We start from the raw sequence: 15,962 nt of genomic DNA, 5'->3' as shown, positions 1-15,962 counted from the left end.
GTTGGACCACATTTTACATGTAAAATGGCTAATCCGTGACAAGCCCTCCAAAAACACCCCCGTAAATTTCATAATAAAACTAAATTGACCTATAAACAATGAAATACTACAACAATTTGGACCATTCTATACCTAAATTAACCATCTTACGCCGACTGGACGTATTTTACGTCGACATTTTTTGTCTCCCGTGTGCCGACTGGACGTATTTTACGTCGACTTACAAAAGTTTTTTTTAAAATTCGCGGAAAAATACTTATAGGCCTACCAGCCTAAAACTTTTGAATCACGCGCCTTGGGGGATGCTGGGAGTTCACGGATCAAGGTGTTGTTTTGTTTACAATCGTTACGCAAGCGCGAATTTCTTTCTTGCCGCACTAAAAAGTATCTGTGACACATCTCGGAAATTATTTTGTCACTTTGACATAATTTTTGTACCATTGTAAATTAGCCGTTACATGAAGTATTATATATGAAAATATGCGCATTTTTATGTAGAATACAACAATAAAATACTCATGATTGTAGCTTTTATCAGTTTTGGGATATTTTCATATAAATAACGATAATTGCCAAAATTTCAACCTTCGGTCAACTTTGACTCTACCGAAATGGTCGAAAAACGCAATTGTAACCTAAAACTCTTATATTTTAGTAATATTCAATCATTTACCTTAATTTTGCAACTAATTGCAAGTCTCTAGCACAATATTTCGATTTATGGTGAATTTATGAAAAAACTTTTTCCTTACGTTCGCGCGGTAACTCTTCCGAAAAAAATCATACATGCGATTGTGGTAATGTTTGCACCATTTTAAAATTAGCCGTTATATAAAGTTTTATATATGGAAATGTGCGCAATTTCATGCACAATACAACTAAAAACAACCGATGGTTGTAGCTTTTATCAGTTTTGAGATATTTTCATATAAATAACGATAATTACCAAAATTTCAACCATCGGTCAACTTTGACTCTACCAAAATGGTTGAAAAACGCAATTGTAAGCTAAAACGCTTATATTCTAGTAATATTCAAGCATTTACCTTCATTTTGCAACAAATTGGAAGTCTCTAGCACAATATTTCGATTTATGGTGAATTTATGAAAAAAATAACATTTTCTTTACTTCCGCGCGGTAACTCTTCCGAAAAAATCATACGTGCGATTGTGGTAATGTTTGCACCATTTTAAATTAGCCGTTACATAAAGTTTTATTTATGAAAATGTGCGCAATTTCATGTAGAATACAACAAAAAATTAATTGAAGGTTGTAGCTTTTCTCATTTTTGAAATATTTGCATATAAATCACGATAAATAGAAAAAAAACCACGTTCGGTCAACTTTGACTCTACCGAAATGGTCGAAAAAACGCAAATTGTAAGCTTAAAACTCTTACAGTCTAGTAATATTCAGTCATTTATCTTCATCTTGAAACAAATTCGAAGTCTCTAGCACAATATTTAGATTTATGGTGAATTTTAAAAAAAATCTTTCCTTCCCTCCGCGCGCGGATTCTCCGCCACAAATCTCCGAAATGCGTACGTACCATTCTCGGAATATTTGCTTCGTTTCATATTAGGCATTTCATAGTTTTATATATGAAAATATGCGCAATTTCATGTAGAATAAAACAAAAAATATTTGAAGGTTGTAGCTTTTCTTATTTCTGAAATAATTGCATATAAAAAAATATATGTATAAAAAAATTCGACATTCGGTCAACTTTAACTCGTCAGATATGGTCGAAAACTGCAATTGTAAGCTAATACTCTTACAGTATAATAATATTCAATCATTTGTCTTCAATTTGAAAGAAATTGGAAGTCTCTAGGACAATATTTAGATTTATGGTGAATTTTTGAAAAAAATATTTGTTTACGTCTGAGTGTTACAAATTCATGCATTATTTTGTGATAATATTTTCTCTGTGTTGCTTTTATCGTTTTACAATGTGTTATATACCAAAATGATCGCAATTTAATGTACATTACAACGAAAATAAAAGTAACTTGTTACCTTTAACCGTTTTGCGCACAGCGCGATTTGAATACAATTATATATGAAATTTCGTTTTTGCGCTATCATATATCGCATTATTTATATATGATAATGATAATTTTTTTCATTTCTGATGATTGCATACTAAACTTCAGGCAATGACAAAAAAAGGTGCCAAAAATGAACTCTTAATCTGGAAAACTAAGCGCGCTGTGATTTTTTGAAAAAAATATTTTTTCCGCTTCCGCACTCACTCTGAAACACCTCCGGCACACGGGAGACAGTTTTTTTTTTTACCGCTTCGGCGTAAGAGGGTTAATAACAAAATGCAAGATAACCTATAAATAACGTGTATTAGTGTACATGGCATACAAGAAATACTGTACGTAAAATGTGGAAGCTTACCTTTCGAGTGAGGTTATCTCCGAAAGTGGCGGCAGAGGAGGAGGAGGAGGACAAACGATTGCACTTTATGAAAAGCGGCCAGAACATCCTTAATTTCTGCCGTTTTTTTTTGGTTTTTAACTTTTTTTTTTTTTTTTTTTTTTTTTTTTACAGAATTTCAACTTCATCACCACTTTCAACTTTCTGTTTTTTATCACTTGGTTCTTCCTTTTTGCTTACTCCTGCTAATGCTAAAGGCCTCTTTAAAAAATAACGATCCAAGGAAGATTGCTTCTGCCTACTTTTCACAATGTTCCTGAAATGACTCAGGCAAACGTCATCGAACTGCGCAAGCATACGACCTGTGTGAGCCTTTTCGGGGTGTCTTTTTTTTTCTATAAACGCGTAGTGTTCATTAACGGCTGCCTGTCTTGGTAATTATCTACTAATTGTTGCACCTCACAACTCGGTTGGCCCTGGTGTCCATCAAAACCCTGTTCAAACAAATGCTCTCTCTGCAACTGATTTGGGTACTGAATGTTCGGCTGCTGACCTTCAACATAAACTGAAGTGCCTTGATTATACTGGTATGCATGTTGTAAATGATTGGTCAACACCCTCTGTTCAGCAGGGAGTGGAGATTCTACCAACCTTGCAAAGTTTCCAGTTATCCCATGAGAGAGACCTTGATCACTTATCCCATGTGAGAGATCTTGGTCACTTATCCCACAAGAGAGATCTTGGTCAATCATATCATATACATATGTCGTCACTCAAGAGGTGCTCTTCTTTTTCCATTTTCTGTGAAAAGATATGAGAAATTTTTTTTTTAAATACACATTGATGATCCTGAAACGAATACCGCGTGCGTACTATAACAATGCTGGTACCGAGTGGCCGAGGCACGCCACCACGTACATAGATGGATGATGGGAGGAACGCTGGCCAATAGGAGAGAAGGATCTCATGGCCACGACTAGCATCAGGAACCAATGAGAGAGCAGGAGGATGGGGGCGAGTCTACTAAGTTGGTGGCGCGCGAGTTTCAAAATTGTTATCGGAGGTTCGGGCAAATCTCTGACTTTACAGAAACCTTTTGTATGTAGAGCCGTTAAATTTTTCGTATTGGCTTTCGTATCTCGAGTTTTTTGTAAGTTGAGCCTTTCGTATCTTGAGGTACCACTGTATCTATATATATATATATATATATTATATATATATATATATATATATATATATAGTATATATATATATATATATATATATATATATATATAGATATATATATATATATATAATACTATATAATAAATAACTATATATGAGAGTAAGCGTCATCCTGTCACAACTAACTCCGGGGCCTGTATTATTAAACCTGATGTCACGTGCGGAGCGTGGGGAGCATAAATTCAAAACAACTCCGACCGGAGCCGGAGTAAAATCTTCACAGATTAATGAACTCGAGGCGTCCCCGGCGCTGGAAAGTAACGTTCAAGGGAACAGGGAGAGAAGTGATGAGACCAGGTGACAAATACCTGGAGGAGTAAGAACTCCGCCGTAAAAAGTAATATGTGTGCGCTATGTTAAAGGATATAATATATATATCAATAAAATAGAATGTAACTAAAATAGAGCTCCACGTTAAGGCCGGAGCTTTCAAGTCTGAAAGGTCCCATTCTCAAGGTCAGGGCCGACATCAGATGGGGCCTGAGACCGCCGGAGCGGGGAGAAGGGTTACAGACGTGAGGGAGAGTGGAGGGATATAGTCATATAAAGGGTGGAAGTGGGGGTGTGTCCCAGCCTCCCGTGCCTGCTGGTTCACCCTGGCTTGGTGGAGGGAGGGGGGGGGGACGAGTCCCTGAACCCTGTAGCAAGGCGGCTGGGTACGTTATTCCTGAGCACCATGTATGTCCCCCTCCCTCCCTAAGGACTCTCCCCCCCTTTCTACGTAGACTCGGATAGGCTAGCTGGGTAGCGAGCGAGTTGTCACCCCACCGAGGTGGGCGAGCGCGTAGGTAGGGGGGGAGAGGGGGAGGGAGGTCGGTAACAGGGTGGCTCGTACGCGATCAACTGGAAGCCTTCCCAGCCGGGTGAACAGACACGCGGTGTGAAGGACCAGCCGATCAAGGGCAGGCCTATAGGCCAACCCAAAGCCGCGTAGCATAGCAACACATAATAAATTAACATCAAAAAAGGGATTTTGACGAAGGAAAAATCTATTTCTGGGCAAGGGCCCGTGTCGCCAAGTGAAATATCCTTTCAATTCATATTTCTAAGGTAAATAATACTAACATTACCAGAGAAAAATAAAAAGGGGGATGTCAGAGCATTCTGACTTGCTCACCTAAATAAAAGAGGGTGTCGGTATGGTACTGGGGCGAGTGACACCACTACCACGGGCCTCTTGTCATTTAGATCTCTCCTCCACAAAATCTCCCTGCTAGAGAGAGCTGGTACACAGCCCACGCCAGCAACTACTACTACTTGCTCACCCACGCCAACACCAGCGCCTTTAGCGGCCATCCTTGAAGTTAGAAGACCAAGCTTGGGCACAAGGGTGGGAGAGAAAAAAGGGGGGGATTTCACTGGGCGACACAGGCCCTTGCCCAGAAATAGAGTTTTCCTTCGTCAAAATCCCTTTTCTGGGCTCAGCCCGTGTCGCTTTGTGAAATAGTACCAGAGAATTAGCACAAGCTTGGGGAAAAGGTAACAGTATAAGGTAATAAGAAAACACAAAAATATATAAGATGAGTATAATCTAGATTAAATATTACAAAGTTATCGCATAAATACTTAAACTAACTTATAGTAACTTTATGTTAGCCTTAAAATAAGTGATAATGATTAACAGTATACTTATGCTAACTTACGATAACTTAAAACTAGAATAATACATTATATACAGTTGTGAGTTTCCCTTAGCATAAAAATAAGGGAAAACATCACGATATAGCCTTTTGGCAGCTAAGGCTCAAATTAGGGTCGAGCCTGGTGACAGGATCACAGGAAAAATGTTAGTGAGGCAAGTAGAAAGGAGATCTGGATCTTAAGACTAAAATTACTTAGGCAGTGTCAGGAGAAACTGTGTTTCCCGCTGCCACTGCTGGAAATTTAAGAGATTCCAAGGATTTAAGGTAGTGACGTCTGAATACTGTCGGCGACTTCCAGCCAGTATACTTCCTTAGATCATCGAAATTCATGTGTTGAAAATAATTAATTGAGGTGGCTACTGCCCTGATGTCGTGGGCTTTGGGAAATGAATCAGGGTTGGCTTGCTTGATAAAGTATAGGATCTGTTGCCTAATTCCTTTTAAGGAAATAGGCCACCTTGCTCTCTTATGAATAAGGGACCTGAGGATCTAGAAGATGTCCTGGACAGGTAGGCTTGTAAGGTCGTCACTGGGCATAGAGAAGGGTCCTGAGGAAGAGGGAGGATCTTCCAGGGAGCCCATCTCATTAAGGGATCCTCATTTTTGGCCAAAAAACTACGGTCTGGGGATAGAAGAACTTCTCCTGATGGGAGAAATTCGATATGGCCAGAGTCTCTAGATAGAGCCGACAGTTCAGATATCCTGGCTCCTGAGGCCAGGCTTAGCAGAAATAACATTTTCCTTAGGAGTGGTATATAGCTACATAATTGTTGTCAGTATCTGAGGCCAGTTTGAGAACATCATTTAAGAACCATGAAACTGAGCTAGGTCTCTCTGATGGTCTGAGAATAGACGAAAAATAAGTCTGTTAAGTATCTTAAAGCCAAACTGGAAGATTTTCTTTAAGGCCGACTCATTGGTAGTAATAGTACTAGCTGCTAAACCTTTTTCAAATAAGGATCTGAAGAAGGAGATAGCCAGATTAGTAGTCATGGTTCGAGATTCTGTTTCCTTCAAGAAATTTGCCAGTTTTTTGACAGCTGCGTCGTACTGACGTAAAGTTGATTCTCTTTTATCCGATTTTAAGAAAAGGATATTTTGAGGATCAATATTTGCATCTCTTTTAGCCGCGAACTTCATGAAGTCCATAAAGTTAGGGTTTTGAGAATTCCTGAGGAAGCGAACACAGTCCTCATTTGTACTGGTTGAGATAGCTTGGGATTGGGAATCCGTTGAGGCCGGAGACCCAATTCCAGAAGAAGAGGGAACCAGTTGCTCTTGGGCCAATCCGGGGCTACTAGAGCAACTTGCCCTTTGAAAGACCTGAGTTTGTTCAGGACTTTCAATAGAAGATTCACTGGAGGAAAGATGTATATCTTCTTCCACTGATTCCAGAGGGTCCAGGTTGGGAGCCACATAACATGGGAGCTTGTGGTTCGATTGTGATGCAAAAAGATCCACCTGGAGGCCTGGGACCTTTTGGCATATCCACTGGAATGAGCGCCTGTCCTGAGACCACTCCTTACTCCCGCCAGATGAGTGAAGGATAGATGCCATTTGTGTTTGGCTGCTAGCGAGAAAATGGCTATCATTACGTGGTTCATGTGACTTGATTTGGATCCTCCTCTGTTGATGCAGTGTACTACTACTGCACTGTCCAATACCAGCTTGATATGGGATTTCTTGGCTGGTAGAAGCCTCTTCAATGTGAGGAATACTGCCAAGTTCCTTGTACTTTCTTGAATTGGGAGTATCCTCCCCACCTGCTTAGAGAAGCGTCCGTGTGGATAACCAACGCCGGAGGGGGAAATTGAAGATGGATCGACTTGGATAGGTTCTTGACCTCCGCCCAGGGGCGGAGTTGTTTGCAGAGAATCGGCGGGATGGTTGACAACTTGTCTCGAGATTTGTTGTTTGCTCTTGAGCGCCAGACCCGGTTTATAGCTTTCAGTCTTGCCTTTAGCAGAACATCTGTAACTAATGCAAACTGGAGAGAGCCTAGGATTCTTTCCTGGTTTCTCCTTGATGTTAGTTTGCATTTGAGAAATTGCTTTGTTGCTTTGGCTATTTCCTTCCTTTTGACCAACGGAATTGACAGAGTGTGGGAGTTCAAGTCCCATTGAATACCGAGCCATTGAAAGCGGGAGTCCGGCGTTAGCCTGGACTTGGTCTTGTTTATCTGGGACCCCAGATGTTCCAGAAACTGTATTACTTTGACCGTAGCTTTGTGGCATTCTTCGACGGTTGTTGCCCAAATGAGCCAATCGTCCAGATACGCTACTACCATTATTCCCTGGGATCTTAGTTGTTGAACTACTGATTCCGCCAACTTCGTGAATACCCTGGGGGCCACGTTCAACCCGAAGGGCATCACTTTGAAGGAGAATGCCTGGTCTTCCAGTCTGAAGCCTAGATACGGGCAGAAGTGCCTTGCAATTGGAATATGATAGTATGCGTCTGTAAGATCGATAGAGGTGGTGACGGCCCCACGGGGAAGTAAGGTCCGCATCTGCGAGATAGTCAGCATTTTGAACTTGTCGCAACGAATGAATAAGTTTAGACGGGACAAGTCTAAGATTATTCTTTGTTTGGTTGAGCCTTTCTTTGGCACGCTGAACAAGCGTCCTTGAAACTTTAAATGCTTGACTCTTGATACTACCCCTTTCTGAAGGAGTTCTTGTGCATACTCCGTCAATTCCTTTGTTGGTTTTTGAAGGAAGGTCTTGGACACAATACTTTGGGCCCAATTGCTGAATCCCCATCTGTGTCAATAGAGAAACAGTCTCCCTCCTACCTGAGGGGTCTCACTGACTTAGGGCGGGGCGTGATCCACGTCCTGCCCGGAAGTGCTTACCTCTGCTAGGTGCTCTTCCGCCACCTCTTTGGTGAAATGCACCTCTAGCCCTACTTCCCCTTCCGAACCTATTAAAGGCTTGGAATGCCTGACCTTCAAAGACTGGGTTGAAGGCCGGCGATACTGTGTACGAGGTAGAGGGCTGATTTTGTGAGGTCAGTAGGAGTATTGGTTGGGACTGGCTTTTGGAGGTGGAAGGCTGTACCATCTGGGACACTGGCACAGCTTGTACCACCTGTTGTTGCTGAGCAGACTGGAAAGGTGGGAACTTTCTCGTCTTCTTCAGCTTTCTAGAAGCGGAGGAAGTAGGTTCGGGCTTCCTCTTGGCTGGTAGGCCCCAGCGGACTTTAAGGCTCTGGTTAAGCCTTGTTGCTTCGTGCTGGACCTCATTAACCACAGCCTCTGGAAAGAGGTCAGCACTGCAGATTGAAGACGTTAGCAGTTTATTCGGCTCATGCCGAATAGTCGCCTCTTGCAGTACATGTTTCCTGCAGTTGCGTCTTGCTATGGTAAAATCGTACAGATCACATTGAACGGTGTGTGTGTCTGTGCTTTGGCCATGAGTTTGAATAGAGGTTCCGTTCCGTACGTCATTGCGGCAACCTCCGTCATCACTAGGGCATTTAAGGCCCTCCCTAACCTCGTCCTAGCATCGAATTCCGCTTGGATGAGGTTTTCCGTAAGTCTGGGGAGTCTCTCGCCAAATTGTGCTATTGCACAATCTGGCTTGAGCTTCCCTACTGTAAAAGTAGCTGGGAGATCAGCCCAAAGGTCTTCTGTTCCTGGAAGGAGGAGTGATGTTAGCTCTGCCTCCCTAAGTTGGGGCATAGGCTCGTCTTTCATGGTGGCCTGTAGAGTCAACTCTGCTAGCTTTGTGGTGAAAGGGAGAGGAGTTTCCCCCTCTGCCACAAAGATAGTAAAGGGGCTTTTGAAAGCCTGAAGCTTGGTATTTACACAATCCCAATCTTCTAAGCTCCTGAGCCACTCCCTTTGGGCTTGATCCCGGCTATAGATCACCGTTTCTTTCGGGATCCTATCCTCCCTTCTCATTGCCGTCTCTGTCAGACGGGCATAGCCAATAAATGGTGGTTGGAGGTTGGCGGGGTGAAACTCGAAGTCTTCTAATCTTCGAGTACCACAATCTGGCAACGTCAACATTCCGTCCTTAAAGGGGGCGTATGATGAGACCCTCCATGGATTATTTGTTGAGAAGGGAGGAAGGGAATCATAGTCCGGCATGGGTTGCGCCGCCATGCCAGACTGTGGGAGAACTGCTGCGGGATTCTCCCTGAGGCCCACCATCAGATTCTCTTGGTTTGTCAGCCTCTCCGAAATGCTCCGGATTGACTGACCTCACTCCTCGAACGAGGTGGAGATGCATGAAAACATCTGGTCGAACCTGTCGTTGACAAGGTTTCCTACCAAGCTCCCCATTTGCTGCAATATATTTGCAGTAAATGCCTCAGTATCAAGAGGACTAGGGTCTTTGATACTCATAGGAGTCTTGGGACGCGTCCCTGTGGAAGTTGAAGGCTCAGGCTCCGTAGAAGCTCTGGCCTTATCCTTCGAGGACTTGCCCCTGGACCCTTTGGAGTGCGAAGTAGAAGACGACTTCGACTTTTCTGCTCTGGGGTGGTGAGCCGGAGACTTATGAGGTGCGGAGGACGTGGTCTTCTTAGACGACGTCCTCTCTAGGGTCTTTATCTCCCGCTTCCCTTTCACCTTAGGGATAGCTGAAGTGGATTTCGGCATAGCCGAAATTTCGGTCTCCGAAAATCCTTGGAAGGAAGTAGAAGAGTAAACAGGTGAAGACGATCCAGAAGGACCCAAGGGAAGCCCTTGAGCCCCTAACAAACCTACCTCAACTAACAAGTTACCTTGTTCACCTACCGCCATCGGCTCTAAATTAAGGTCCAGGGTAGCCACTTCGTCTGCGATTTCCGGGTTGCCTTGTACCGCCTTGTACTGCTGCTGGATGGCGGAGATGTAAGGGGCCGCTGCTGCCAAGTCGACGAATCCAGTTGATTTCCCGCCCGGGAAGAGGCGGACAGCCATACTCTTGTCCAGGATGTATGGCTGCCCCTTAGACACATTCTTCCCGAACCCACCGACCCAGGCCCTCAGGGTTGCTGAAGCGGCGTCTTTCACGGCGGTAGCCTGGAAGAGAGGGTCATTGTAGTCCTTACAACGAAGCCCGAAAGTTATATGATTAATTATTTGAGACTATATGTCATTTATATCTCTTATAGGACTGTTGAATAATCAGTCATAAACAAAGTAATCCAGTAAATATACTTACGCCAGAGGAAACCTGCTCTACCAAATCATAACATATTGAGCAGGCTTCGTGATGCCATACCACTATGTCACCATAGCGGATGGCACAAGGGGCGTGAGTCCTGCAAACCTTGTGGCCACAGGGGTCCTTGCAATATGTAGCCTGTAAGTGAACAGATACATGAGTATCAGTGGTTACTAACAGGACTAGCCCGTTAAGAGATATAATACTCCGCCATATGCCGGAGTGAAAAATTTTTGGCATTAGCCCTCTCCTGTTCTCCTGTAGAGATATGTCCGTGAGGCCTGGTATACTAGTCATAGTTTCCGGGGTACTGGAGTAAGGAGTTTCACCAAACTAGCCACCAGTCTACACGCCGGGGTGGGGAGTACAAGGACGGCGGAGGAACATGAGAGGGTTAAGCCAGAAAAGATATATAACATGGATGGGCGGAGCGCAGATCCGCTGTACAATTTTTTGCAGGCAGGAGGAGAACCCAGTTGGTGAGCGGGCACTCCGCCGGCATAGCAAAAAACACAAACAATAATGATAATATACAAGATAATAATAGAAATTAAAACATATATATATAACTATAGATGCATGTAGAGGTGCTACTCTCCGTCACCCCCTAGAAGAGCTGGCGGAGCCAGCTGAGTCCGCCACTGGCGCGGTGGGTATACAGGGGGGGGTGACTGGGGTAGGAGAGAGCTCAGGAGGGACCCAAGGAGGTCCGAGTACAAGCGAGCGAGGTGGCCAACCCAACCCGAGCGTACAAGAGACCCCCCATGGAACCCAGGGTGAGAACGGAATGAGGAGCCAGACTCAGGAATCCCCCCCCCCCCGAGACTCCCGTATCCACTCTGGGGAGAGAGGAGGAGGGGAGGAGAGGCCGGGTGGTTGCCGTGGCAACCGTGAGCGAGCGCGACCTGCTTTCCCGCCCGCGTAGGGGAGGGAGGAAGCAGGGAGGGGGACTGAGCTGGTGGCTCGTGGCGATTGTCTGGCCCACCGCGAACGTGGCAGGACCACGCGGACTGATAGACCAGGCGAACTAAGGTAGCCTAGGCTAGCACAAACCGTCTCTTACATGCAATATGAATAAAACACAGTATTATCATTATAGAAAGGAAGGGAATCAAAGATAAAGGGAAAGCAACGTCCTAGAGAAGTTAGGCTAATCTACCTGGAAGGTAGGAAGCCCAACCCCTAAGGGGCTGGCCTCTGCCGATACGTAGAAACGGAGGGCGACGGCCAGGGTGGTAGGACTAAAAAGAGATATAGGGGCCTATAACCCCACATGCCTAACAGACCTAGACATAGGCACATGCATGCATGAACACTGAGCTAAGCAATAAGGGCATAGGCTTCCCAGAAGAAAAATATATTAAGCACATCTTGCACCACATGTAGACATAAACATATTTACTGCGCAGACATAGCTACAATGGTATGGGAGACCTAAGGAGCTAGAATGAATTACACACGAGGCGAGCCTGAAGCCATGTCGTAGGAGGCACCGTAATAATACCTAAAAACAGCGGTAAAACGGGTCCCAGCTGGCTAAAATTACGTGAAACACTAAGGCAGTACTTAACTTAGCTGCGGCGATGGCTTGAAGCTCCATGGTGCAAGAAATATCCAAAATAGAAGCACAAAAGCACTGAGCAGAAAAAACATGTGCGATCAGGGTGCTGCTAACAGAAAGGATAGCCGCTAGAGGCGCTGGTGTTGGCGTGGGTGAGCAAGTAGTAGTAGTTGCTGGCGCGGGCTGTGTACCAGCTCTCTCTAGCAGGGGGATTTTGTGGAGGAGAGATCTAAATGACAAGAGGCCCGTGGTAGTGGTGTCACTCGCCCCAGTACCATACCGACACCCTCTTTTATTTAGGGTGAGCGAGTCAGAATGCTCTGACATCCCCCTTTTTATTTTTCTCTGGTAATGTTAGTATTATTTACCTTAGAAATATGAATTGAAAGGATATTTCACAAAGCGACACGGGCTGAGCCCAGAAATAATAATAAGATAGCTAGCTAGCCTAATACGGGGGGAAAAGATGAAATAATAAAAGGATGAGAGAAAGATATGTCCTGGAATGGAAGGCTAATTGCAAATCTGACGATTTGGGTGTGTTAGCCTCGGCATTCAAGCGGCTAGTCAGTATGCCGTACCGAAAGAATCGGGGGCAGGCGACTAGGAAGCAGAAGGACACGAATACGAAGGGACAAGGTCTTAACGTAAGGTATGAGGAACATAACTCCTGACAACAGGGAATCGAGATCTGACTAGGCTAGGCTAAGATCGGAAACCTGCGGTCGGAGCAATAAAACCCCCGTGTAGGGCTAGGATGTATAAAACAAAGCTAACTGCATTAAATATGAATGAGATGTATAGATAAAGGCAAATACTGCTAAACATCGATTGCCCAGATGGTATAGGGGACCAAAAGGGACACGTGAGACCGCCATGCGGTCGACGAGCCGGGAGAAGGCGGCGCAGGAACAATGATGCTCCCGCTACCTCATTTCTAAGACTCAAAAACGATGGAGATCTATATAAAAGAGATCTAAAACCTTGAAAGCAGTACTGAACTTGGATGCAGAAGCTTGAGCCATCTTGAACAAGGAAAATTCCTAGCGAAAACGAAAAGAGCACAGCACAGATCAAAAAAGCGTGTTACGCCGACAATGCTATCAAAAGGAATGACATCAGAGGCGCTCACTGTAGTAGTAGCGGGTAGCGGGGCCTTAGTTCGGCTCCTCTGTAGATGGGAGATTTTGGCGGAGGAAGAAGCTAAATGGCAAGGGATCTCTGGTAGTGGTTTCCACCCACTCTTTTACTATACCGACACCTTTATTTAAAAGGTGAGCGAGCCAGAATATTCTGGCACTATCGTTTCTCTTTTTTCTCTGGTATATATGGCAATATTTATACCTTAGAAATGAGTATCAAGGATTCATTTCACGGAGCGACACAGGCTGAGCCCAGAAATAGAGTTATGGTGCCATAACACACCTAACAGAGGTACCATTAACTGGATATCAGCACCATAATTGCTGAGTTTCAACTAATGATGGTTTTGAAATTATCATCTTACTTTTTAAGTGATAAATGCATTATAAAATGATCATCTTACTTTTAAGTGATAAATTAAAAGAAACAACATTGCAGACTGCAATTTGGTGATAAAAAATTGTATTTTTCTTGAATTAAAAATAATAACATTTCAGTAATATCAGAACAATTTCTGGGGTCTTTATGCAAGACAATTTAAAAGAAGCTCATCCAAACGGCCATTTTGACAATGGCCATACAAGTTTTTCATTAATGCCTGTCTACTGCATTCTCCAATCATGTTACCTTTGATAAACTAGGCATTTACTTTGGAGGATACAGTGTCATTTGCAGAGATCAAATCCAAGGAGGTACCCATATTAATGACACCCAGTTTTGCATTTAATCTTTGCTAAAGCAACCACATGAGAACATCATTCATACTGGATATGTAGGGACTTTGGTAGAAGCAAGCATGCACCTTTTGATTGTAAAACAAGTCAGGAAAGAGGCCGTTCCATAGAGAAAAGACTTCACTTTTGTCTGATATGTTGGTGTTAGTTATAGTAAGTTGTTTTGAGCTGGGAATATGTAAAAGGAAAGGAAAATGGGACACTCATCCAAGTTGTTACTGTCAACCTTTCCTTGTGATTTTCAGTGTATATAAAGCTTCACAGCAAGAACTTTTAAATGAATACTTTCTATTTATTATCATTTTTTATATGCTTGACTAAACTTTTTTACTACTGATACTAAAACTGAACTAAAATGAACAACTTTAAATGTAAAATATACACTCTTATTTCAGATTATTTTATATATTAACAATAGATAACCTACACATAATAACTTCCATTTCCTATTCACAGGGGAAGGACAACATAATAGAGGAGTATTCGTTGATAGATATATTTGTACAGAAACTCAGAAAGTTGTGCTGGAACGCCTTCGTCATCTGTGCTATCTACTATGTTGGAATGTCCATCTTTTGATCTGCAGAATTGCTTTGTACTACTGTATATTTGTCATCTGCTGCATATTACATCATGAACCAAGTATCAATACTGTTATGATAGTTTTGGAATCTGTATTGATATGACAATAGAAGAACAAACTGTGGAGTCAAAATGTACAAGGACAACCATTTCGTGAACAATGTAAATACTCTAAATAAAACTATTATAAGTAAATACATTAACAGTAAGTACATTGAAATTTGCAATTCTAGAACATGGCATATTTTCAAAACTAGATTGAAGGGGAAAAGTAATGCTTGCTGGTACTTAACTTCAGTTTCAGACATATCAAAACTTGATTAAAGTAAATTCTTTGATCAGTATGTCACTCAATCATTCAGTCAGTCTCTCAAGGGATACCTGGGGCTATTGATGTGTCATAAAAAGGCTGTGAAATGCAAGACTTGGGAGGCACTTCTCTTTCAGATTTCCCATACATTCAGTAAATTCAAATAAAGTACCATCTGTATTACTACTTTTAAGTGCATCACTGTGTAAACATTGTGCAATATAAGTGTTAGTATTGATTTCATGAGTTTTCCAGGTGATTTTGTATATCTTTTAAATTGAGTTAAACAATAACAAGTGTTTTATTGCTGTAAGTGAAAAGATGTTGTGTTCATAGAAAACAAAGGCTTCGCTTTACAAATGTTCTTTGCCAATTATGGTAAATTAAACCAAATCTTTAACTCAAACTTTCTTATTAGTTGTTTAATTAACGGGTTATGCAGCCCACGCATGGAGACCCCTTTCCATTGAAAATGTCAGTACATATTCAAACTTAATTTTTGTGTGTTGGGTGGGCGGGTGGGGAATAAGGGGAAGCAGGATTGATTGACTTTGCTTTTGAACATGAAATTAACGACAACGCTAAAGGATTTAGAATAACGTATGTAATGTATGTTTAGACATTTTTTATTCGTTTCATCACAATCTAATTTTAAATATAGTCTAAGTAAGTTTTAGTGTGCTATTATTTTTTCTTATTTTCAAACTAAATTGTTCCTCAAGTAGTGCTGTTTTCAGTGATGACATCCTGCCCAGAGAGTATTATTTAAGATGTAAATAACCTTTTTATTTATGAAATTCTATCATGAAGATGGAAATGCTATTTATATGAGGCTCAAAAATTATATTTCTCTCTGTCACTGTATTTATTTAAATAGATATAACTTCAAATCAGTTAGCTTTGTTTAATTAAAAGGTACCAACCTTATTACACAGGGAAGTTACACAGTTTACGGCATACACATTCAAATACTCAGCCCATTCACTCCACCCATGCAGTGTTAGTTACATGATAGTTCAATTCATAGTTAAGTAAACACTGAAGTTTTTGTGTGACATGAGTTGAACACCGTGGAAGAGTCTGTAAGGGTTGTGTAAACAAAAGTCACAGAAATAAGTTTCCAGGTAAGTTGGATAAATGGTGGTAAGAGATTATCATTTGATGACTTACAGACACTAGGAATCCAGGATTGCCAGTGTAGCAGTATCATGCATAGTTTT

General features: G+C 42.3%; 1 protein-coding gene across 1 annotated transcript in view; it reads left to right on the top strand.

The window, feature by feature from the left end:
* LOC135215886 (uncharacterized) overlaps positions 1-15,250 on the top strand; it is an 82,923-nt gene extending 67,673 nt beyond the window's left edge. The window contains exon 6 of the mRNA XM_064250840.1: positions 14,307-15,250. Coding sequence (XP_064106910.1) covers positions 14,307-14,429 — 123 coding nt within the window. The 3' untranslated portion in view covers positions 14,430-15,250. The remainder of the gene's footprint in view (positions 1-14,306) is intronic.
* Positions 15,251-15,962: the final 712 nt, after the last annotated feature.

This window comes from Macrobrachium nipponense, chromosome 5, assembly GCF_015104395.2.
Source record: "Macrobrachium nipponense isolate FS-2020 chromosome 5, ASM1510439v2, whole genome shotgun sequence".
NCBI lineage: Eukaryota > Metazoa > Arthropoda > Malacostraca > Decapoda > Palaemonidae > Macrobrachium > Macrobrachium nipponense.
The sequence above is the reverse complement of the archived record's forward strand: the minus strand, read 5'-3'. Positions and strand labels throughout refer to the sequence as shown.